General features: G+C 38.5%; 1 protein-coding gene across 16 annotated transcripts in view; it reads right to left on the bottom strand.

The window, feature by feature from the left end:
- EYA1 (EYA transcriptional coactivator and phosphatase 1) overlaps positions 1–26,648 on the bottom strand; it is a 231,237-nt gene that overhangs the window by 45,148 nt on the left and 159,441 nt on the right. For all 16 annotated transcript variants that reach the window (XM_073330859.1, XM_073330852.1, XM_073330861.1 and 13 more), the window contains 3 exons: positions 18,020–18,162; positions 16,837–16,920; positions 8,911–9,000 (listed from right to left, as the gene is read on the bottom strand). In XM_073330859.1, the coding sequence (XP_073186960.1) occupies positions 8,911–9,000; positions 16,837–16,920; positions 18,020–18,162 (317 nt within the window). The remainder of the gene's footprint in view (positions 1–8,910; positions 9,001–16,836; positions 16,921–18,019; positions 18,163–26,648) is intronic.

Below are 26,648 nucleotides of genomic sequence, written 5' to 3'. Positions count from 1 at the left end.
TGGAGTAGATCTAGGCTAAACCTTTTTGAGGGACCTGGCTTTTCTACCCTTTTTGCAACTGGTGGTGTGACATTACACTCCATATTCTTCATGAAATTATGCTTATGATAGGGATATGACATAACTGAGATACACTACAAAAGTTTTTTCTCCTGCTGATAATAGCTCATCTTAACTAATTAGCCTCTCACAGTTTGTATGGCAACTTCCAACTTATCTGTATGTATATATATTTCTTCTTACTATATGTTCCATTCTATGCATCTGATGAAGTAGGCTGTAGCCCATGAAAGCTTATGCTCTAATAAATTCGTTAGTCTCTAAGGTGTCACAAGTACTCCTGTTCTTTTTGAGGATACAGACTAACAAGGCTGCTACTCTGAAACCTGACTTTATGGAAGATGGCTCATGGAAGATATCATTGGAAAGGTTATGATTTACTGAATGTGATTATCCAATTTGTATGCATGTATCATTTCTGTATCTAAAGTTAGGAATATGGACTATAACAATTACAACTAGGTGTATATTGGGAAGACACCCACCAGATGACAGGCCACCAGATTTGATGAACCATTAGGAAAGAACAACAAGACTGTGAAGATACTAGTCTCTCCCCTCCTGGGAGGTGTCCTGGGATGTAACTGCGACACTACTAGGCCAGGTGGTCTTGTCACCTGATACTAAACATTATCTTGGATTTCTTGTAGCTTTCCCCTAAAAGGGAAGGGGAGTCAAGTTTGGGAAACAAAGGATTCCTGCCTTATGTAAATCCTATTTAAGGGTGGGGAGGGAGGCAAACAGGACTCCTTTCCAAGGCCTTTCTGAATCTGAAGGGCAGAGAGCTTGCATGAGGGCATCTTCATGTCATTTTACTTAATTAATTAATGAATAAATACTCTCTAAGTCCCTTCATTCCCTTCATTTCTTTACAGTATTCACAAGAAGAAAGACTGCTAAAGACACCTGAAGGGAAGGCAAGGGGGAGTCCAGACTGAGACAGGGGTCCAGTCTGAAAAGGAATATAACTGGAACTGTAAGCTACAGAAATTTTGCAACCTGCTTAAAATAACATTTAGGGTAAGAAATTGCATTTTGTAACCTGTTTCTTAAGTATATTGAGCCTAGCTTGCGTATTTTGCTTTATTTGATCAGTAATTTGCTTTGTTCTGTCTGTTATCTCTTATATTCACTTAAAATTCACCTTTGGTAGTTAATAAACTTATTTCTTGTTTATAATATAACGCCGTTTGTACAATTCATAATTTGGGGGGCGGGGAGGGGTAAGAGGCTGTGCATACCTTCCTCCACATTGAGGCTGGAGGCAGGTTTCATAATATACCTTTGGGTCTGCACTCCAAGGAAGGTGGACACCTGAGTGCTGGGGCAAGTCCCTTAAACTGAGTCTTCACAGAACTCATCTCAGTGTCTGTGTCATTCTGCAGTTGGGTGTGGCCCTGCCTGTGTGTGTGTGCTGGAGGAGGCTTAATGGCCTGGCTCAGCAAGACAGGTAAAAAGGGTGTACAGGCTGGCATAACTGGTGGGCTCAGTGGTATCTCAGCACATCAGGTGGCATTCTAAGTGGGGCAACCCATCACGGGTGGTATTATGGCGGACATTTGCCATAGAGCCTTAGCAGGGTCAATCAGCCCTGGCCAAAATGTTCAGTGACTTATGGGATCTTTCTTGTATGATGGATGCCTTTCTCTACAATCCTCAGAAGACCTGAAATGACTTAAAGTATCTGGCACTGGGGCTGTAAGAAGCTGGTTTGTCTGGTACCAGAGAACGAAAGGCATACTAAGCATCTACTTGGTAAATGGAACTTTCTTGGACTTTTAATGGGATTAGTGTGTCATAGGAAGGGCAGGGCATGAATCTGCCATGCTGAGGTGTCCGATAAAGGGGAGGGCTGTACATGGGGTTGGGAGTGTCTGACAATCCAAATTCAGTCCAAACAGGTTAACATCATTCATGGCAGTTCTTTAGAGATGAAACAGATGAGTTCTGAAGAAGCTTTGAAGATTTTGCCAGAGCTAAAGCCTAGCAGGTTGGACACTCGCTCAGTTCCATCTTGCTGCCACAAATGGTAAGAGGGAACTGAAGCAGAGTTGCAGCCGCCCCGCACTTTATGCCTTCATACAGGAGCATGAGAAGACTCAGGGTGCAGGTGTGGTCCCTGCTAGACACTATTACTCACAAGGCTCTGATCTTGTGTGCATGATGCACATGAGCTTCTACAGTGGTATCCACACTGACACATACTCAAAGAAGAAAGTGTGTTGTCACTGCCCAGCCAGAGGCACAAAATACTGGTAATTTTGTGAGGGAAAACCTGTTCAAATTCACAACGTCTAGATAAATTTATAAGAACTGAAAATGCTGCTAAAATTGTGATTGTAGAGAACTTTCATTCAGTTACCAGGAAATGTTTTTATTTCTCATGAGCGAGACCCTCACTCCATTGAAGTCAATGGCAAAATTCATACTGATGTCAAATGGGCCAGGATTTCACTCTATAAATTGTATTTTAATGAAATTGCAACTTTTAACCTTTTCCAGAAAAAAGTATTTTGTCTTTTCTACCTATCACATGGTAGCAGTGGCAATGAAAAAAAGGGAAATCTTTCATCACTTTCTGTTGTAATGGTCTTTGTTGTGGTGTTTTTTGTTTGTTTTTTTGCAGCAGTCAGGCCTTCTGACTGTATTAATTACAGAATAACTAGAATCAGTTTCAACTAGACTGAGGGCTCAAAGCATGCTGGGAAAACAATGTTACAGTAATAACGAATTCTTGATATTAAATGCCTTTTCTCAGGCTTGTGGAATAACTATTGGAAAACAACACACTGTTTAGTCAGTGAAGCATACTTAAGATTTTATAAAGAATAAAGAGCACCTTATCATTGCAAATCAGTTAATCCAAGTTGCTACATCTGAGTAAAATCCACCAAGTAAACAAATACAAATTATTAGGTATATTAGAAAGGTTTACAGAATTATAGACTGCGGAGGGGAGGAGTAAAGTGGGGCCAAATGCAGCCCATAAGTATTTTACAATGTGGCTCTGATCTGTCCTCTGTTTTAACATGGGGAATGTGGAGACTCCACGACCCAGCGTCCAATCTGGCATCTTGACTGTCCACTTGGAACTCAGTGGCATACTGTAAACTAATACTGATAGGGCGGAATTTCCAAAAGCAATCAACATTGGTCTACCTCTGTCCCACTGAAGTCAATGGTAAAACTCCCATTACCTGCAAATGGAGCAGAATTAAATCAATCCTGAGCACCTTTGAAAATCTCACCCCTACTTTCCATGGGATGAACTGCCTTATGGGGTGTGCTGGAAATCTTCACATTATGCAAATTATCTGCAGCCCTTATGTAGGCAATAACTAAGTGGGCTTGATGAGGAAGAATATGCTAATATAGTGGTTCAAAGGTCAATCATTTCAAAGCAATATAAAGTTTATATTGTAACTATGCAGTTAAAATTGATTATGTTAGCTGGTTGCTACATACAGGTAGGATTATGCCACAAACATTAAGCAAAACACATTAAAAACAAGATAGATGGTCACTGAATTAGAGTCTGAGGAGATATTAATGTAAATCCTTATTCTGACACCAAAATATTGCCTATAACATGAACGTAATCTCTGATTCATTTCCCCCACCCCTTTACTTGTGCAAACCACCAATATAAAAAAATAGCTTAAGATCAGCAGTGGTATAGTTAAGACATAACATCAAACTAATTTCTCTCCCCCCTTTCTTTTTTGGAGGGCTTGCACTATTGCTTTACAGTCATGACTGATAATATTCCTTCTTCTCTCTGTCAGAGACGAAATACTTTCCCTAAAGTAGCTGAAAAATTCATTCCATATTACATTTATAATAAATGACTTCCATAGACATTTAATCAGACTGCACATGGAGACAGTTTTGTAAAATAATATACAGGACATTCCTCAGATTCACAAACAGAGAAGCAAGAAACGAATTATGCATCTCTGAGTACAGATTATGTGTCTTTCACTAGTGGAAGAAAACCAATTGCCAGTCATTACTGTATCTTCGTGTATATCATTCTCTGATGTGTCAAAATTAAATTAATAATTTAATAATAAAAAGGGACGAAACAAAAGAAAAAGCCAGAACCAAAACAAACAGAAAACAAAAAGCTCAGACAAACATAACCCCAATGAACTGAATTGAATAATTAGTTTATTGGCTCTTTATTTCTTCTAAGAAAATTTTCATTTTCTGTTAAACTAAAGAGAAAAGTATCTCTTTCATAAAAATTATCCGGAAAGATTTCATAAAGCTAAGGTTTCTAAAAAAAGATTTATGATCTTGGTCAACTAATATATAAAGTAACACCTACAGCTTCAGAGATGAAGTTATATCTATACTTTTTAAGATACTAGGACCAATGAAATCTTGTTTAATACCTTGCAAACCTTAGTCTTAATCACTATTTTAAGTATCAAAAATAGAAGTAACCAATAGTTCTTTCTACAATGTACCTAATTATAAAGGTCATGTAATTTACCAAAGAAATAAAAGAACTGATTTTTAAAGGGAGTCAGCAGGACAAATGTTAGAAGTTGTGATGGGTGGATATCACATTTTAATCTAGTCATCAAGTGGCTAACTTCCTTAAAAATGCTTGTAGCATAGTCTCTAAAATGCTAAAAACGTGTAAAAGAAGGGATTAAAACATAATACTTTATGTCCCATACCACAACATATTGCTAATTGGAGCATGAATTCAGGCATTACTACATCATTCTTGTCTGGTGAGATAATTGTGGTTCTCTTGAGAACATTATGCCAATACTTATAGTTCCCCCGTTACATAATGATGTCTTCTAAGCCTGGGCACTTGGGCACTAACTCTCACTGATTGATGCTCACTCTTCAAAATGAGGCCACTTATTTAGGTGCCTAAACATAGATTCAGGGTATATCTACAGAGCAAAAAACAAAAACAAAACACAACAAAACCGGTCTCAGAGCCCGGATCAACTGACTTGTTCCTAGGGCTTGCTCTATGGGGCTAAAAATAGCCATGCAGACATTTGTGCTCAGGCTAGAGACAGGGGTCTGAGACCCAGCAAGGGAGAAAGGTCTCAGAGCCTAGGCTCCAGCCCAAGCCCAAACACCTACATGAGCCCAGCACTAATGTCTACATGTCTATTTTTAGTCCCACAGTGTAAACCCAAGTCAGTTGACCTGGGCTCTGAGACTCGCTGCCATAGGGGATTTTTTGCTGTGTAGATGTCCCCTTAGAAGACTATGTGTTGAACATATGGTCCTTAGTTTCTACTTCTGTTTGATCTATGTATATATTATGGTTTCATAATCTAATTTAAAAAATTATTTCAACCAATACATCTGCCAAGTCTACTGTACGTACTTTAACAATGCATTTGCAAATATTTACACCTCTCTTTTAGTATATTAAAATACTTATAAGGCTCATTTAATGTACCATATAAGAATCTGAGAGTGATCCTTCAAGATTTACAATTATATCTTATATTAGTTTTATTACTCTAATAAAAACAAGAAAAAGTGAAACCCACCATTCTATTACTTTTATTACAATTAAAAAGTTCTATAAGGTTGCAGCTACACTTCCATTATAAACCCAATTTTGATTCTCCTAAAAGCCACAAATACAGCAATATTGGCTTCTAAGCTAATAAATTGGGCCAGTGGCAGGGCAGAATTATTTTTTACCAAGTTTGATTTAAACAACATAAGATTAATAAGTTATCACATTCTAAAGCCTGAGACTGTCACCAGAGTTCAAAAAGTTAATTTTTTTAAAAACACCTTGTAACAAAACAAAATGAACAAAAACAAGATAGGTTAAAATTGCTTTTTAGGCTCATATAGCTGTGCTCTAGTGCACAGAACCAAGAATTAGTTGAATAAACTGTAGATTTGAAAGTTACTAAATTTTATTATCAGGATGTCTTAATGGCTCCAACGAACTTAAAATAGACCATGAAATGACTGCTGGATATTTACACTGCCACTGAAAAAAAAAAATTCTAGGTTGAAATATTCAAAGCCAACCAGGGCTTCCCAATGGAAGTTGTCTACATCTCTCAGTTGCTTTTGAAAATCTCAACCCTAGCCTCTTTTTAAAGTGATCATTAGGGAGTATTGTAATTAAACAGAATTTTCTCCTAACGTGTCTATCAGTAGATCTACGGGGTGAAGGAAATGTCCGGATGTGCTGTCCCCCACAACCCTCTTGTCCTCTCCTTCCACACTTCTCTGCACATATCTTATGGTCCACAAGAGGGTATCCTCCCTTCTGTGTAGTTTCTGAGGGCTGCAGGAGATGGTCTCTACACCTTTGGATCTTAGAAGATATACAAGAGTGAGGCTTTGCCCCTGCAGACCTCAGAAGGCCGGGGAGGGGAAAATGGCTCCCCCGGCACCCTGTTCACCTCAGTCTCATGTTATGACTATTAAAAAAACTGGGATATCCCCAGATCAAATCTTTGTTAAAAGGAGTTAAGGTTATGGGCATGTGTATGCATGGGTATGCATTTGGGAGTACATTACCTCCCAAGAACACCTGAGTTAAAATAACCAACTAAATGTTGTGAAACCAAGTAATCAGCAGTTAAGTTTTCACGCCTCAAACGACGACTCAACTGAAAAAAACTACTATAACCCTCACCCTATTCCAGCAGAGGTAACACATACTAATAATCTACATCCCTGATGAGCATATATGCTTCAGTGTGCACAATATGCTGGAAGACAGAGTCACACCACGCTTTACCAGGACTGTGGAGCACTAGTAGGTGCAGTAGAAATTTCCTCCTCCAGCCTTCACAGCCAATGCTTTCTGGAATGGAGAGCCTGGAGCCCAGTGTGCTAAGCACTGTGCCAACTGACTAATGGACAGCCCCTGATTTAAAAGCTGCAATGCTGCCAATGGCGGGCAAGGAGGGGCTGCCAACACCTTGTTTCCTTCTTCTCAGAGCACCCATGAACCCAGGGTAGAATCTGGCCCTAAGTATTTAAACACCACCCAATATGAACCGTGTACGTTTATATTTAAGAATCCTTCTGCATTTGGATTGCTCTGGCATATGCTGGGAACACCAGACAATTGGCACAGTATTGGGAGAATGTAAAGGTGGCCAAGCTGCTCTGTGAGGTTCTTGGCCTTGGCTGAGAATGTGGGCCGTTCTTTCTACAAAAGTACAGTCTGCTTCAAGGGTTAATGAATGATTAAAAGACACTATTTTGTAACGTTAAGGCTGTAACATGCCAATTATCCCCAGGATGTATGTGATTAACTCCTATTCATGCCAATGGCACTTACATTTAAGTATCAAGGGATGGCTACAGTACTCACATTTGGTTGTGCAAAGCAAATGAAAACACTACAAACTTTATTAAGCACACTGGTAAGATTTGATACTACTATCTTTTGCTGCTCTGGATAAAATGAAATGTAATTGTAGATCAGAAACAGATTTGGAAAGTAAGTCGCTTGTCTTGTTATGGTCTTCTAAAGTCTGAAAAATCAGTTCTACACATGTCATTCACAAATGGCATTTTTTGTATCAAAACCAATAATGTCTTTATATTCAGCTTCCTTAACGAAAGAAAACACACTAAAATGCAAGCTTTCTTGTATTCAAAACTTAAGTGTAAAAATACATAGTTCACAAAGGAATGGAAGAAAAAATAAAGCACATTTAAATAATTTTATTATACTGTAAGTTGCCAATTCATCTGTGAGGAGTTTCTTCTCAGATGAAATGAAATCAAAACAAGGGACAGATGTTGTACAAACCACATTTAAGATCTGTCACACACTGGCATTTTTCAAATGATTTTAGCTCATCTACTAAATAAGGTGTATTTTGTTGATTTTGAAAAGGGAAACATCAGGAAATATTTAAAGGCCAATTGATGCCAATTAACTTTGATCAGCAGAAGTTGCATTTGAATCTTTTAAGATTCTTTTGCCTGTCTGGAATAACACACATTCCTAAAATCTAGCAAAACAACCACCTGATGATTAATGCCCATTGGCAGTCCAACCACAAGCTTGCTTAACAGTGGGATTTTAAATAAACAGCTGTCTTTATGATGATGGGAAACAAATCTGACTATTTTCATATTTTCTTGCTATGAAAATATGAACAGAAATCACTTTTTCTGTTTTAAGATGAACACAGCCACATATCATGGTGACAGTTGCTTTCAGCAATCCAGACGGTTTTTAGAATGATCTCACAAGAATCCCAAATCCATAGCCCACAGAGGCTGAGAAAGCCCTTTGCATGCTGACACCAAGTACTCACAGCATGCCACACAAGAGAGGCATAACTAACAAAGAAATCCTAGTATGTAACAAATTGTACCTGCCACTGCGGAAGGCAGAAGACCCACTGTAATAAGCCTCTGAGATTGACAGCATATACAACATTAATGATTTCCCTTGGGTTCTCGGGTAATATTTCCTCACAGTGGGATGTAACTGAGAAATCTGCACCCAGCTATTAACTGTTTATAGAAGCTGAAGTTTAATATTTAATGGCCTGTACAGACTATTGAATTCTAATGTTTATAGATGGTTTTGGTGTATCCACTTCTAAAGCTGGTCTATCATGATCATATATACAATAGTTGAATAATCTAAAATTGCACCTCTGATGGCTCAAAACTGGTGTTTACATTAAATAAAAGCATTGTATTTCGGGGTTAACAAAAACTGTTGGAGATTTTAAAAATATATGTACTCTAGCATTTGCATTTGAAAGTTGTTATACCAAACCAGACTTTCGAGCTATTTGCTATCATGCAATATGAAACAAATGTTAAATAACTGCTCAGTGTAAATAAACCGTCAGTACTTACTTCTAAATCATTAAAGAACAGGTGTGTGTCTGCCAAATTGAAAATCATCTCCTCCATTCGTAGTCCAAGTGAAACTGAAGTAGGTGGATCCTCAAAGAAGAAATGACAAAATATAGTCAGTAACTTGCATACTCCATATGCTAGAATAAATATTTCTCAGAAGCAGAGAATACTGAACATGTCAACTGATGGGTCCGCCTACATAGTTAAAGTTGGACTCCCCTAAAACCTTGCACCATAGTATCTAAATATGTCAACATTTTAAAGGACACTTTAAACCTGTTGATAATGAAAACCCCAATTCTGCAACTGGGCAAACCCCTTCACCCATGCAGAGCTTCACTGCCTTAAATGGAGCTCTGAACAGATATAAGGGGTCCACTGATGTTGTTTCAATTGCAGGATTGGGACCTCCCCTGCCCTCCAAGATTTAATGACTGTGCACAGATTTAGAACAACCATGGGCTCAATAATACAGTCCTCACACAAGCAAACTCTCTTGAGTAAGAGGATTTGGTAATTAGCCTAACTATTGCCTTTAATAAATCACCATTAATGTTTAATTTACAAACAGCAAAAACATATAAAATTACTCCTTAATTCTCTGCAAAACTGTACTTTAATTATTCTTTAAATATAGCCCACCCATGCAGAATGAACAAATCTATTGTTTGTTATTAATACAGAACACACTAAATTCTCTGCAGAAATTACCATAACAACTTACTCCTTACTGAGTTAATAAACTCAAGAAGTGTATTCAGCATTGTGGTTACCAAATGCATTACAGATGTTTGTCCTGTTTTGATTTTTATGTGCTTTATATATTTTCTATCTGAAAATTGAAATAAGAGTCTAATATATTTATTTGATGTACATTCCCTCACTTAAAATGCTTTCTCAAGAATATCCAAGAGCATACAAAATAGAACCTTAAAAAGTATGTTATAATGCTTCAAGACACAATCAATTAACCAAACATTAGTTCATCAGGAATTACATTTTATAATAAAAACAGGATTGCAGGAACAGTTCTCTTTTTTCTTAAATCTGCTTAGATTCTACAACTGATGACAACTCAAAATGGGAACTTTAATAGGTTTAGCCTCCAGTTTTTTCCTATATCAATCAAATTAATAGGTTTTTCAACAAGATTTCTGAAATTCCCAAACATCTGTCTGTCACAAGACACTATGCATTATTGGCAGAAAACAGTTGAAAAAAAGATTTTTTAACTTGGCAGCTTAGTCTGACATTTCCAGAGAACAAAAAATGAAATCAAAGCTAATCTGAAAGAATATTTTGCAAAGAAGCATTTAGACATGCAGATGTCCAAATAATGAAGCTCTAACACAATTTTTTTTATACAATTCACTAACAAGTTGACACACAATAAAAAGTGAACATTTTTCTAACTTAAATAAATACTTCTGAACCCCTATAAAAAAGGATTTTAGTGTATTGCTACAACTGCATCATGCCAGTTTGTTGGCAATATTAAGCACTTTGCCCTTACAAATCAGTCGTCTTGTATTTATATTTTACATCAACAAAAATTTCAGAAGAGAACATTTTGATTTGTAATGCAAATGTGAAGATTCATCTGCTTGCTTTAAAGTATGAATCAGACTACTGTTTTCCCTCTTCTGTAATGCTGGTAGTTTCACAGAACTAAGTTTTATTTTATTTTCCTGGAAGGGAAGTGTGTACATGTAAGGAGTTAGGAAGGTTCTATATTCTCACTGAAGTCCTAAGGATGGCTTTCCTTCTCACCACACTTTCCATCTTTGTGGACAGTTATAATCTCAGCATCCTTTATAGTTCATCAGTATCATTTCTTATTTCAGTTGCAGGGATTGCTGTTCAATGAAGTAAAACACTCCGTCCTTCTAAGGGCTGTCTGTGCTAGCCCCACAGAACTCCTGCCAACCTAGGGAGCTGGAAATTGGAACTATGCATCTGACACTGGACTCCCACACGACAGTGCAGATCACTAACACCAAGCACCACTTTGGCACTTCAATAATAAAACACCACCACCACCAGATAACTGAACCAGTCCCATTCAAATGTTATGGTCATGTCCATTCGCGACCTTGCATGTTATTTGGGAAAACAATGAGAGATACTGGCTCTCCATAGTTGTTACAATGTCACAAGCAAACCTTAAAAAAAAAAAAAAAAGCGTGTCTAAAGAATATTGTAAAGAAAAGTTGAATGAATAATTAATTTTAACAAATTTTTAAAAACACACACTTGAGTCAGAATAGATATATTTTTATTTGCATGATGTGGACCATTTAGCTCAAATGTTATTTTAAACTATTACACACAAAACAGTGGGGTTTTCTCTCAAGCTACATTATTAATTTAGTTAGAAAAAAGAAAAGAAAAACAAGATCAATGACGTTTCCTGAAAAATGTCAGATCAAATCCCATAAACGCAAGACATGAAGCAAAACAGGTTACTTTTAAAATAAAACGTAAATCTTTGATTTAACACCAAGTACTTATTAGAAAGGTTGGTTGTGCCTAAAACTATACTTAGACTGCTGCCTTGGATACCACTTTAGTGGGCTGTAAGGACTTCTCTATATTAGGGTTTTAGCCACCAATGTAGCTGCATTGGTGTAACTGCACCAATAAAAAAACAGGACATGTGTGTCAACTCAGGGTGATTTACAGCAGTGCAGTGTGGACTTTGACTAGTTACAATGGTGACTAAAACCTAAAGATGACAAAGCTAGATAAGGCCAGAATAATATAAGATGCCGAGCCCTCTTTTGGAATTTAAAGCTATTAATTGCAAGGCAATTACTGCGAGATGCAACACAATGAAAAGAGGCTAACAATCTGTTCGCATTTATTAGGATTTGCAGTTCAATGTGAGCACCTTTTAAGGAATGGCCAAAATCAGGTGCAAATCTCAGAGAAAAACCACTTAGCTGAATGAAGAAATACCACTGTTGAATCTGTTAAACAAGCCTTTTCTTTTGAACACTGGCATTAGAGCCACAAACGTATATATGTCATTTGCAATTTTGACCCATTTGATGCCTTTGTCAGGGGGAAAAATAAGAAGCTGAAAAACAGGAAAGATCACTGAGTACACAGCTTTGCTTATTTTCTACTAGGCTGACTGGTAACAATTGAAGGCTTAAGTGAAACAAGATTTTTGTTTTTCTTAAATCTTTAAAATATATAACACCCCTCCCCACAAATATCTTATTTGTAAAAGACTATCTCCTTAAAAAGAAAAGGAGTACTTGTGGCACCTTAGAGACTAACAAATTTATTTGAGCATAAGCTTTCGTGAGCTACAGCTCACTTCACTGGATGCATTCAGTGGAATGTAGTGAGCTGTAGCTCACGAAAGCTTTTGCTCAAATAAATTTGTTAGTCTCTAAGGTGCCATAAGTACTCCTTTTCTTTCTGCGAATACAGACTAACACGGCTGCTACTCTGAAACCTATCTCCTTAAAGTATTTAATGTAAAAGTTTTCACAGAAAATGGAAATACGTAAGGGCCACAGCATTTCCAGTGCCATTCCAACTGTATATCCACCTGTTTCAAGTTATCAATACTATACATGGGGCATAGACTTCTTCCCAGCTTCCAGGACCCGTTCAGTAGGCAGATGGCTCAAAACATCAGGTTTATGTGGATGCTAGCAGCTCTAATGTCAATTAAAATAACTGTTAACCACAAGCGTTGGGGCAGACAGATCTCCCTTTCTCTTTTACACTTAGTTTTTGCCTAAGAGCAAATTACAACATAATTCCAAGAATATTTTTTTAGTTAGTACATTTGTATTATTATACTCATTTCATTTATTTCAACTGGGAAGAAAAATATCCCAGTCTTCCAGATTAAACACTAACACTATGGCACGTTTATCATTTTGCTCATAAATAACATCTGAGGGACAGAGGTGAAAAAAAAATAAATGGAGAAGGTGACGTAAATGGAAAAGATGAAGGGAGAGCAAATGGAAAAGGGGAGCAAAAACCAGAAGAACAATAGTAGGAGAGAGGTAGATACCAAGAAAAAGAATAGAGGAACTGTTGCTGAACAGATAATATCTACTCAGCGACAGGTTAGAGTGTTGCCATTTCTCACTATATTTAATGCTTTCCTTAATATCCAGCTCCTCCAGTTAATTGGTTATGTGAGAACCTCGGATTCCACTAAAAATTAAGTTTCTAACTCTCCTGGTTGTGGATAAAAGCTTGAGAATGGGAAGCCTCAAGGCTTAAAAAACAGAAAGCAAACAAACAAACAAACAAACAAACATTAAAATCTCATTATTTTGGGGCCTGGATTATGTTGTTTTTTACAGTTGGGGACTGGTAATACTGACTTCAGAAAACTTTAAGACACCATCAACTGAGAAAATCAGATTTCTATCTAAAAACTGTGTACCTATTACTGTCACAAGAAGCCCCTAAGATTGCTATACAAGAGGGAAAAGTATTTTTCCCAGTTTGTTCACCGTTGTGTGTTTGACAGCATTTTGGATGTGATCCAAAGACCATAGAAATCTATTAATATTTTTCCTATAACAGTTTAAAATGTAAAGAACTTGTGGGGCTAATGTAACATAACAAAGCACACATGAATCTAAAGTTCACATTTTACTATGAAAGCTGGAAACTGCAAGCCATGTACACATCCTGCTTATTCTAAGATGTTCCAATATTCTCTTCCAAAGCAAAGGCTACCTCGAATCACCATCTTCTTCCCATTACTTTTGTTAAAACAGTTCTTCTTATATCAAACATGCTTTGTTCCCACAGGTAATGTCCAAAAAAGGTGGAATAAACTCTAAACTTGTTGTAATGCATGTTGTTTTAACATGGCCTAATTCTGCAATGTTCCAATGAGACCCAGTGTGTATTTACTGAATGGTAGACACATTCTGTCACATATGCATCAGCAGTCCAACTAAGCTACGTCTCAAGTAACTGGTTTCTATAGTGACTGAAGTGCTATCATGTGTCACTCATCTCCTTTTAACTTGCATATTTAGCTACCTACAGTATGTGTTTATGTCAAATTGCTACAAAGTAATATGTTAGGAATCAAACATCATAATTCATTATGAAATTATTAACCCATAGTTTTTGTCAGAAGAATTTAGGGTTCAATCATTTTGGGCTGACACCTAAATACAAGATTGGCATGTGAAATCAAACAAATATTTTGATAAAATTTAGGCATCAGACTGAAAATCCAGCCATGAAAATATAGGGGTTGATTATATAAACATTGCTCATGTTGAGTAGCACTTGTAGTGAACAAGACTATTTTTTTGAATGTGTGTTACTCACTGTGACTAATGAACAAGTAGATTCCAATGGTTAAGAACAATTTTACATCTCTTAGAATACATCAGCCAACTTTACTTATAATTTAGCGAAAATGAGGATTTATTAACATAGTAAACCAGTTTACAGAAGAGTAAACTGGAAAGTAATGTTTGACAGTCCTGTGCTAACCTTTTCACGTAATAAAAAACACCCAATTACTAATTGTTCTTTGAGATGTGTTGCTCATGTCCTTTCCATGCTAGGGGTGTGCACAATGTGTGCACAGCTGCCGGAGATTTTTATCTTAGTGGTATCCATAGGACTGGCTCTCGTGCCCTCTCCAGTTGTGCGCATATGCGCTGGTATAAGGGTCACCGCCAGCCCCGCACCCTCTCATTGCCTTCTTGACGGTAACTTCGACAGAGGGGTAGGAGGGTAAAGTCATGGAATAGTTATGAACAACACATCTCAAAGAAAAACAGTTACAAAAGGTTAGTAACCCATTCTTCATTTTTCTTCTTTTGAGTGTTTGCTCATGTCCATTCAATGCTAGGAGACTCACAAGCAGTAGCCCAGAGGTAGGCTCGGAGTTCTTGGATGTACTGACTGCAACACTGCTCTCCCAAAACTGGCATCGTCTTGGCCCTGTTGGGTGATGCCTTACTGGAAGGCTAAGGTATGAATCAGTGATCAGGTTGCAGCTCTGCAGATATCCTGGACTGGTACCTGCATAAGGAATGCTGCTGATGAAGCCTGGGCTCTTGTGGAATGAGTGGTTACAATGGCCGGAGTTGGGACATTCGCCTGCTTGTAGCAAGCCTAAATACAGGAGGTCATCCAGAACAAGTTTCTTGGGGATAATAGAGGTAGCCCTCTCATCTTTTCCACTATTGCTACAATGAGTTGCGTGGATTTGTGGAAGGGCGTAGTTCTCTCAATATAAAAGGCGAGGGCCTGCCTAACATCCAATGTATGAAACTGACGCTCCTCAGCCAGCTTTTGAGACTTTGGGAAGACGACAGGTAGAAAAATGATCTGGTTGTGTGGAATTGTGACACCACCTTTGGTAGAAAGGCCAGATAAGGGGGCAGGTGGACTTTGTTCTTGAAGAACACCGTGTAAGGAGGTTCCGATGTAAGGGCTTTGATCTCAGAAACCCTTCTGGCCGAGGTGATAGACACCAGGAAGGCAACCTTCCAGGAGAGAAGCAGTAGGGAGCACAATGCTAATGGCCCGAAGGGGGGCCCATGAGCCTTGACAAGACCAGGTTTAAGTCCCATAGTGGATGGGGTCGGCTCATGAACCTTAGAATAGAGTCTACAGATACCACTAAGGGAAAAATCTCTGGCAACAGTGCCCATGGCACACACACACCTAGCATGGAATGGACATGAGCAAGCACTCGAAGACAAAAAACTGATGCAGAATTATAACTCAAAAGAGCTTCATTTCAGTAGCAATGGATTCCAAGATGGTAATCTTTTGGTTTTAAAAACCATATGAAATGGATTGTAACCTGTGTGCAGTACGCTGCAAGCTACTAGACTATCTATTCATTCACTTATTATTTCCAAAATTATTTCAAAGTCAAAAATGAGAATTCCCTAACAATACACAAGCAATTAATGTGATTTTTTAAAAAATAGACAATATAATCAATCTGGCTTATAACAAGACAGATTTAAATCAAACAAGAAACAAATCAGACTTCAATTGCAAGTCATTTTGTTTCATAAAAACACAGAGAATTGTGAAACATTTTCCTTGGACACATCAATTCATAAACTGTTTTCATTCACTTTATAACTGCATTTCTCTTGTGGCAAATGATTGTGAAACCACTATTCCAAAATAACATTCAAAACTCCTCCTATACTTTTTAGGACATGAACAGCAGCAAGGCTAAACTCACAAGCAGACACTTAAAAATTAACAATTAACATTCAAATGAAAAATTAGAGCGTGGACAAATATATTACACTAATCTGTCCCGGACCCAAAAATAATTTTCCTTATTTATAGCCTTGTTGAGGCATTCAAATGTACTATTTCGTTATCAGTGTGCCAAAAGGAAATGCAATACCTTATCCCACAAGTCACTGAGCACTTCCTGAGAGGAGCTGAGCCTTTGTCACTCACTCAAGACCCACTAAATCGACAGCAGGGAACTCCCAGGTTGACTGCGGTACCCCAGTTCCCTGAGAAGAGTAAGGTAAGTTGACCGGAGAGCGTCTCCCATTGATGCAGCGCAGTGAAGACACCGGGGTAAGTCGACCTAAGCTATGATGACTAGCGTAACTTAGTTCATCTTACCCCAGTAGTGAAGACAAGCCCTCAGAAAGAAGCCAATGCGAGCTACAGATGCTCAGCAGCCCCTATGATCAAACCTTTAAGTGGTACAATTATTGCTTCCAATAACGTAATTTTTCTCTTATAGAAGGTAAGGAAGAAATGGAAGTGAGAAAAACCCTCTTTATCTTAGTCTTTCTACCTACCCTCTTTATACTTCAACCTTAGTTTGTCTCTCGTGACATTCCCCTAACATTCCGGTCCTTACTGTAGAACAAAACACCTATGCAGCAGCACATTATTGTAAATTAGTTCCTTGACACTTACCCTCCCATATCTGTTAGCATAGGACCCTGTAAGCAAGGAATGAAAAACGATGATTGTCTCATCCAAATCCCAAATGAATACTCTCTGTAAAAAAAAAAAAAGAACCAAATCAATGTGTCCCTCTGTAAAGTTGATACTTGAATCAATAAGTGTACAAATGAGAAAGCTGTACTGAAATGGTCACATATTAATATGATGGTTTCCTTACTATTTTCAGAAAAACGAACAAATTGCTCCTGAATGGAGTTAAACAACCTGCTAGTTTTGTGCTACAATTACTACTATTCTAAATTATTCTGTGAAGATATAAATGCAGTTATTATTAAATAAACAAAAATAGAATAGTACAGTATGTTATTCAAAAGAGTGGGGAAAATCTGAAATACATTAAATAAAGCAATTGAAAATTAAACCTATCAGATTTGAATCTTCATCTGTATAGTATTCAAACTAAACAGCCTCGGTAAATTGCTATTCAGTATGACCTCTGAAACTAAAACAAAAGGGTGACATTTCTAAAGCACTTATTACTTTAGGCGTTTAAGTCCACTTTCAAGAGGACTTAGGTGCTTTTAAAAATCTTTCCCACAGTAAATTGTGTCTTTGCCATTTAGAGTTAGTTGGAAATGTTATTTCCCCCCAAAATTTTGTTTTTGTCTAAATTTTCCAAGAACATTTTGACTTTTTGGCAAAAATTCAACAACCAAAACAAACATATTTCATCTCCCTGGACTGACAATATCTCCCATGAGGTACAACAATCTTCCTTACTGCCAAGGGGGGTTAGTGCATGCTGGGAGTCCCCGGCCACAATGCATCATGGGAGATATAGTCTGGACAAAGAGTGCAGCCCATCGAAGAGAATGGAGACACGAAGCCACTACAGTGCCATGGGGCACTGTAGCAACATATCCAAAATTAAACATTTTTGGTTTCAAGGGAAACATTTTTGTTTCCGTTCATTTTTTTGATAAAAAATACCAAAAATTTCCAGGGAAAGCAGATTTTTTCATTAAAAAACAGGGTTTAACTGAAAACCCAATTTCCATTGTAATAGAGTTTAGGTGGGAAATGTTCCACCAGCCATATTGTCATTGTATTGCTGTTCTGTAAATAAGTCCCTCTCTTCAAAGCAATTGTAAAGATAGCAGAGTCTGTAGTAAATACAGGGTATATAACATACCTCCAGGTCAGAGTCAGGCAGTGGTGAAGGGTTATTGTTTCTTCTGCCTCGCCCACGTGATTTTCCATCAGAACTGCGACGCAATCTATCTGAATCAGAATCTTTAATGGGCGTTGATGGACTGTGGATTGTACTGTACTCTGCTGTAATAAAGAAATTACTTTCACCTTTCAGTTTAAAATCCAGGGGTCAATTTTACTTTGTTTTATTTATTTCTTTAGATTTGATGTTAAAAAAATATAACATCTGTACAAAAGCTCTGAGTGCACTGATAATAATTAGGTCTGCATTGACGATAATTAGGCCTACAATAACCACCAAGCAGCAATACTACGGATATACAAATCAACTAACTCCACCCATCAGCAGCCTTAATTAATCAGACAGAAGTAACAATTTACCTCAGCTAACCAACAATAAAAATGGAAAAACTCAAGAAAATCTTCACAACACCAAATCATACTCAAGAACATACCTCTTATCCTTCTCCAAAATCCCTATCAAAAATTTTTAAGTTTGTTGTCATTTGGAATAATGTTTTCACCTTTGTTAATCTCATTCTGGGCCAAATTTTCAAAACATCTCTCTACTATTATCTCCACAATGACTAGTGAATGCAAAGTCACAGTGCAAGTGATATAAATTAGGATTCTAATATTAACCTTCAAAACCTTTAAGAATTGGAAAGTTAATAAGACTATATTTTCAGATGTCACATTTTTTTGTTCAAAGGAATTATTTCTAAGATGAAATAATCAATTTCATAAAATGAAACAGAGGCAAAGAGTGCTGGATTACTCAAGATAAGGATTCATGTTTTTAAATTGGCCCTATTTTTCTACTCCTTATATTTTTGAAGGTATTCTTTAAAGACCTCCTCAACACTGAGATTACTAGATGAGTAATTTCAAAATAGGACACAGAATCTTTCCTAACAAATGCATGATATATTATGTGTCCCCAGTCTCCTTGTTATTAGGGCACGAGTAATAAAGGTCTGTTTTCTTTGTTGTGTGAGCCAAGGGCAGCAGAACTGTACCTGGCATACCCCGATGGAGGGACTCACCCTCAACTGAACGGCACTCGCTAGGCAGGGGACATGGGTGCCAAAGCCCAATGAGTGGGGAGAGAGGGTGGAGACAGGTATTTGCACCTTGCGGTGGGGCCCTGTTTAAGGGTCCTAGACACTATTTGACTCTTCCTTTCTCCACGGTATAATAAAAGAACTAATTTAGACTCAGTTGAGAGTCTTGTTACATGTTGCACAACTGAAATCACTCATACCTAGGTCTAAGTATTAGACCTACTTGGGTATAGTGTTTCTACTGCAAGAGACTGCCCAGTGTGCACCAGCAGTGAGGCTTCCACCACTAACAGCTGAAATCACAGAGAGCTATGTTAAGTGGGGGGCCTTGAAGACATCTTGGTGAGTAGCCAGGTGGCTGGTGAAAAGGCACGTCCAGCAGGGCCCCGCAGAGAGGCACGGCAATCGGCTATTGGGGCGACAAGTGAGTGCCTGAGCAACGGATCATGTAAGGCCTCCATACCCCCTCCTTCCACCCAGGGTGGGAGGTGAACTCTGTGAATGAACCTCTGAACTCTGGGGCTGCACTGGACAAAGACAGCAACTGTGAGTAGGGTACAGAGAAGGGATGGGCACGTTAAACAGACTTTTGGGTTGCTGAACCTGAGGAGAAAAGGACACTGCCCAACTTACTTGGGGCTGGGTCTTTTGCTCATGGTTTATGAGCCCTAGTTGCGGTGTTTTCCCAAATTAACGCTCAGTTACTTCCTTCCTTTTATTAAAAGTTTTTGCTACACTCAGACTCTGTGCTTGCGAGAGGGGAAGCATTGCCTCTTAGAGGCACCCAGGGGGTGGTGTATAATTGTCCCAGGTCACTGGGTGGGGGCTTGAGCAGGTTTTGTGTTGTATTGTTGAAAAGGAACCCCTAGATATTGAACCCGGCCCTTGTTGTTGCTGGCATCACCTGGCAGAAGAGTTGCACTATTCTTAACATCCTTAGGTTTAACAATACTGAGGTCTTGAACAATGTTAACCAAACAGATATCATGTCATAGTTGCTGGAACTACAGGTACTGGGGGTGCTGCCACACCCCCTGGCTTGAAGTGGTTTCTATTATATACAGGGTTTACAGTTTGGTTCAATGGATCTCAGTACTCCCACAATAAAAATTCTTCCAGCACCCCTATATCCTGTGCAAATTATTCTTTATGACTGGTTGCAGGGAGATGTGAAAATTTACCTTTCATGAGACAAGTAGAAGGGTTTGGTTGCTGGGTGGTTTATTTGGGAATCTCTTTTTAAATCCTCTCTTTAGAATTTTAGTTTCAAAAGAATAACCTCTCATATTTCTCTTCCATGGCCATACTGAAAAGATTTCCAGGCATTTCTCATGAAGGCAGTGAGAATTTCCATCATGCAACAACACATATACTGATTTCTTATTTCATTGGACATCAAGATTCACTATTCTCTCAAGTTCAGTAAGTCCTGAGGCTCATATCAATATTACTTTAATATGTGCAGCAGTCTATCTGTATATAAACAAAGCGCTGCAGTTTGGATGGATGGATGGTTATCCTTTCTCACGTGAGAAACCCCTTCTCCTAAAGAAAGGGTTAGATTAAGTTAAAGGTCCAAAAACCTTTGAAGTCAATGCAACTACTCACATGAGTCAGAATTACCCAAAGAAGTAAGGATTCTGTGTATTGGATGAACAAGGCTGATATTCTCTAAGCCATGTGTTTGGTCCTCAAATTTGCACTTAACTTAAACAACTAAATTAACCTGAAATATTCTAGAAGAAAAAACAACAAACCAGAATAAAATGTACGACATTAAACCATATGAGAGACTCTCCAAGCGGGACTCAAGTCTGCAATCTGATTATTTTCATACTGAACTATTAAAATAATTCAACTGCATAAAGCTACATCATTAAAAAGAAAAGCAGATATGTAAGCTTTGAACAAAACACAGAAGTCATTGTTGGATACAGTTATTTAATTTAAACTTTAAAAATGTCATTTCCTAAACAATAGCTGGCACGTGCATTCCAATATAAACTCCATTATACAGTACATTCCAACATAATATTCAAATTAATATTTTGACTGAAAACCATCTTCTTCCTGGGATATGACATAATTAGTAATACATTGTAATATATTAATTCAAATACATGCTTTCAAATAATACTTCTCTACTTTTAAACTGACATTCACTGTTAATTTTTTAATAGCTGTAAATTTTAACTGAAGAACCTTTTTTAAAAAAGGAAAAAATTATAGTAAATCTGTGTTAAAAGTGGTCTGACCCAACAATGGATATTTTTGTTCAATAATACAAACAGAACCAAATCTTTCTAGAGGTGGGGCCTGAGTTTCAGAGATGATGAACACTTGCATTTTCTATAGACTTCAACTGTAGTCGAACCTCTGAAAACGTATTTAGCCGTCTAACTTCAGGTACCTAATTTTTCAAAATTCTGACTATAGATCCTAGCTGCCCAAGATGGTAAATTATTGTTGTCTGGGTACATACTGATTGTCCTAAATAAGATGACAAATATATGTGGAACGATAACACAGGGAAAATGTAAATAAAGATTTAGTAAATGATAAGCGTAAACATACCTAAAGGAGTGTGCATGGGTGTGTATGTGTCAGTGTAATAAAGATATATTTCTACTTTCACAACAAACAAGTTCAGTCAAGCTTATTGGGTAGAAAATACTAAAAACTATGGCCCAAATCCCGGATGGATGGTGATCTGTGTGGAGAAATGGGGGACAAGTCAATACAGGGAAACACTATGACCTGTGTTATGCAGGTGGTCAGACTAGAGAATTTAGGACTTTTTTTTTAAACTGTAAGTGTAAATTCGTTTGGGTAACCATTAATTTGGGGGTCATCTAAATTTAAAATATTTGTCTATTTGCTTATAGCATGGGTGTTTGACTAAATTACACTAGTACCATCTGGTTAGTGTTACCTCCTGCTTATTTTAAGTGTCCAGGTAGTCTTTGACTTAGCATATCATTTTGTCATAATTTTACATTTATTGTTTTAATAAAAGTACAGGAATTGCCCAAACAATCAGCACACTGGTCCATTTATTTCAGAATCTCGTCTCTTTCAGCAGCTTCAAAAGAAGGTGCAAGAAACCTTGTGATGGAAAGGTACTACCTACTGAAGAAGTTTCTTCCTACCTCCAATCAGTCAATGTTTTCTCTCTTCTAAATTATTTTTTTAAAATCCTACTGAAAATAACCATGGATGTTCTATCTATCTATATTTTATATTTGTCCTCAAGCTATCTTGTGGCCATGAGTTCCTTGAGTTAACTATGTGTTGTGAGAAATATTTCCTTTAATTGGGTTTTAAATATGTTGCCTTCAGTTTAGTTGAATGCCTTCTTGTTCATCAGAAAAGGTAAATAGGAGCACCAAATGCACCTTCTCTATTATTATTATTATTGTACGTAATACCATTTCTTCCCTTACCATAGTCATATTATAAATATTTTCTGTTCTATGTATATACACTGTACTTCCCTCCTACATCTATATACTATATATTTAATCTTTTACATTTATGGAAAAAATCAATAAATAAGATTAAAACATTACTAATGTGCTATAAATGTAGCATATAACTTCACACTACAGCATATGTTTCTGTTCAGTTATTATGGAAAGGCTTTGCCTATATAAACTCTCAGCTCTGGTTCACTCAACTACTTCTGATTTACTGTTATGAAATCTGATAAGGAGAAGAAGGAGTCATAGTGGCTTTTTATTTTGCAGCACTGAGCATGGCATGGTATTAAAGAAAAAAATGTTCAGCCTATGGTGATAAAACAGTAACCTGTGGTTCAGAATAATTTTAGCAGGCTAATAGAGTTGTTATTATTATTATTTGATGCTGCAGTGTGTGAGCAATATAAAAACAACCTTCAATATCTTTTAAACATACTATATTATGGAAACCAAGAAAATCTCATAGGGGTCAATCTCAAGAATAATGCAACTCTTTCTTCCTGGAAATGTAACTTAATAAATTATGATTGTGGTTTCATGTAAGATAGGAGGGTAACTCTGAGTTACCCACTATTTCAAAACTAAATTATTTAACACAGTATAAAATATAGAAAAGTTAATCGAGAACTGCACAAACCAAGGCTATCTATGTCTAAAACTATGATGATATATGGATACGGGAGAGAAAATGTTTCCATAGTAAACTTAAATATCAAAACTCTACAGAAATTAAAATTTTCTAAAATGTAGCTGCTTTAAAATTATGCTTTTTCCTCAAGAGATTTTAAACTTTTTATAATTAATACTCCTGTTACACAGTTGCTCTAGTAATGACTTGCCTAAATACTCCAAGGATTGCATACAGGACAGGAACATGCTGTTCAGACTTCAGTGGCTCTAGAATGAGGCATGGTGTACATAAAAAATTAGTTCGACCCAGCTACCTCAAAAATCCATACCCTTGAGCAATATAGTTAAGACAACCTCACCCCTGGTGTAGACAGCACTAGGTCGATAGAAGAGTTCTTCTGCCAGTGCAAGAAGTGTCTACACCGAAGTGCTACAGCAGTGCAGTTCCAGTGCTGCAGCTGTGTACTCCATCCCTACTCCACCTCCCAAAATTTCATTTTTAAAAGGCAGTAGAACCCAGAAGATGTGTATGTACATGAATAAGCCTCCCCATAATCTTAATTGCAACCCTTTTACAAGTGTTTATCCATGTGAATAGTCCCACTGACTTTAAAAGAACTACTCCTCTGAATAAAATTAAGCACATACACATGCTGTACAACTGCGAGCTTAGACTATAAGCATTTCAGAACTGGGACCATGTCTTTTCTACGTTCTCTGAAGGGCCTAGCACATTTGGGCACTATATACACACATGAATGCGTCTTTAAAATACTATGGGGGTTCAATTGAGGCATGCCATAAGCCCCAACGAAGAGGCAGTACAAAGTTGCATTGCCTTAGGCCAGGAACTAGATTGTGACTCAGAGTCACCGCTTGGTTCCTGGTTCCCTCCTTATTTCAAGATGGAGCAGGAAGGAAAACAACCTGTACTAGCCCTATAGCTTGTTCTATTGCCATACCAGCTCAGTTGTCCTGGCCAGCTCAGAGACAAGGCTCCATTCATGTCCTGCCCCTGCACAAGAAGGGGTTAGAAGCCCTACAGTGGGGTGACCAGATAGCAAGTGTGAAAAATCACCCTACCCTGCAGAGGCTTCTCTCCTTCCTTCACTGCTACCTGTGACACAGCCCCCTTACTCCTCTGCATAGGGGATTAGCATGCGTTACAAACTTGCTTATAGTCATTAAATCCATAACACAAATATTTCAATTGCAAAGCTATCCCTGACAACTTATCACACCCAAGAGGGAAGAATAGAAAGTGGAACAAAGGATATACTGTAGAGCAATGGCAGGGCTGGTAACAAAGGCAACCACATGTATGGATTCCATTGTTGGAGAGTGAAAGAGAAGCAGAAAGAGGACCGGATAGAGGACACAGACCATCCCTGTGAAGAAAGCTACACCAAGAATTACGTTTCCACACAAGTTTATAGACCACACCTTATGGCAGGGGTTCTCAACCTTTTTCTTTCTGAGGCCCCCCCAGAACATGCTACAAAAACTCTAGGGCCCAGCGTGGGGAGGGGGGGAAGATAGGGCTCGGGGCTCTGGGCCAGGGAGGGAGTGGGGGCCTCAGGCATAGGTGTAGTTTGACTTCTATTTTGGGTGGGCAGGAGCCAGCAGGCGTCAAACAGGCTCTGCTCAGCAGGGTCTGGGGATGGAGCACTACCTCCACCCGCTGACTCACCTCAGCAGGCAACCCACCTGTCTGGGTTGGGGGTGGGGTGGGGGTGGACAACCAAAAATTATAACTCATAGGTGGGGGGCTCAGCTCAAAAAGTTTGAAAACAGCTCAGGATGCAGGGAGAGGGGTAATTAGGGGTTGAGTGAGGGAAGGGGGGTAGCTCAGGGTACAGGCGGGGAGCTAGGGGCTCTGCGCGTGCAGGGGGGGTAGCTCAGGGTGCTGGGAGGGCTCTCCCTGTGGTGGATGCTCCCCGAGGGCTCTGCCAGCCACAGAGCCGGGTCCCCCCGCCCAAGCATCTCATACCAGCTGCATAAGCAAAGGGGGCTGAGGAGCAGCTTCAACCCCCTGCAGCAGCAGGAGATGAAGGAGCACCATGGCTGCCTGCTCCATAGCACCAGCCAGAGCAGCAGCTGTCCTGCACTGCCCAGCTCTGGCTTCTGGCCAGGGGGTGGGGAGAAAAGGAGTGGAGGGTGGGGGTGGAGTGCCCCAGGACTGCCCTGCTCTTGCACTGTAGTTTGGGGTGGTGCAACATCTCCATGTCCCCCCAGCTCTGTCCATGGGCTCAGGGCTCCTGCCCCATGGGGAGCACCGGGGCTCAGGGCTCCAGAATTCAGCCCTGCTGCTCCTGGCTTCAACCCCGCGGGTAGCACCAGGAATCAGGGCTTCAACCCCACGGCTCCTGGCTTCATCCCCGCGAGAGATGCTGGGGCTGGGGCTCTGGGTTTTAGCTGCAGGGTCCCGTGGACCCCCTGAAAGGGTTTGCAGACCCCCTGTTGAGAACTGCTGCCTTATGGTACCTCAGACAATTAGCCATTTCTCAGCGAGACTTTAGCCAGACATGGGTCTTTAAAAAAGCAGCTGACACAAAGACCTTGCCAAGACTTGTGGAGGTACTGTTTGAAAATGGTATTATTAAATATTAAACCAAGCTTTGATTGTGCCACTAATTTTAAGTAAGGCAGGATAGGTCCCCTGTTTTAACTGGGAACATCACTTTTAAAAAGAAAAGCAACAAACAGTCTATACTTTCCCAGTGCAATTTTAAAAAAAAACTATTTGCTGAATTAGAATTATATGGTAAATATATTTTGATAAAAGTTAATTGTTTGTTTGTAGTAAAGGGAATTTTTTTTAATAACATTTGAAGTCATTATAGATCAGTGAGCCACAGAGTATTAAACAACAAACCAAACCAAAGCATAAGTAAAAAAAAAAAAGATCGGTGAATCCTGCTGCCTTCCATACACATTCACATGTACTGTACAGAAAGAATCCTGTCTCCTTCTGTATCCTGCTTCTTTCCCAACTCACCTTCACTAACTGTATACAAAGACACAGCACTGCCTACATTTTCTTCAGCTATGTATTCATGCACAAAACCGACAGAATGCTGGCAGATCACATTACCAAATCCATTGTACATATGCAAAGTATGTTTTTTAAGAACTCTTATAACTGCCAAATCACAACGGGATTTTTACCATACCACTGAGAAGCACATCTGCAACCTAGGAACTTTTCCCTGAGAAATTTCAAGCTTCTGCCATATATTATTGATATGCTTGAGATATTGGGGGAAAACCCACCCTTTTTCATAATAATGAAAAAGGCATAGTTTTTCACTCTTCATTTTTAAAAACAGCTAGCCCATTTTGACTCAAGCTTGCAAAAAAGAAAAAAAAACCCAACAACCTCCTCAACTAAATTAAGACTGCTAAATTTCAGCCAAAAAGGTGGGGGAAGTTGCAA

Source organism: Lepidochelys kempii, chromosome 2 (genome assembly GCF_965140265.1).
Source record: "Lepidochelys kempii isolate rLepKem1 chromosome 2, rLepKem1.hap2, whole genome shotgun sequence".
Classification (NCBI taxonomy): Eukaryota; Metazoa; Chordata; order Testudines; family Cheloniidae; genus Lepidochelys; species Lepidochelys kempii.
This window is presented reverse-complemented; position numbering and strand designations above follow the sequence as displayed.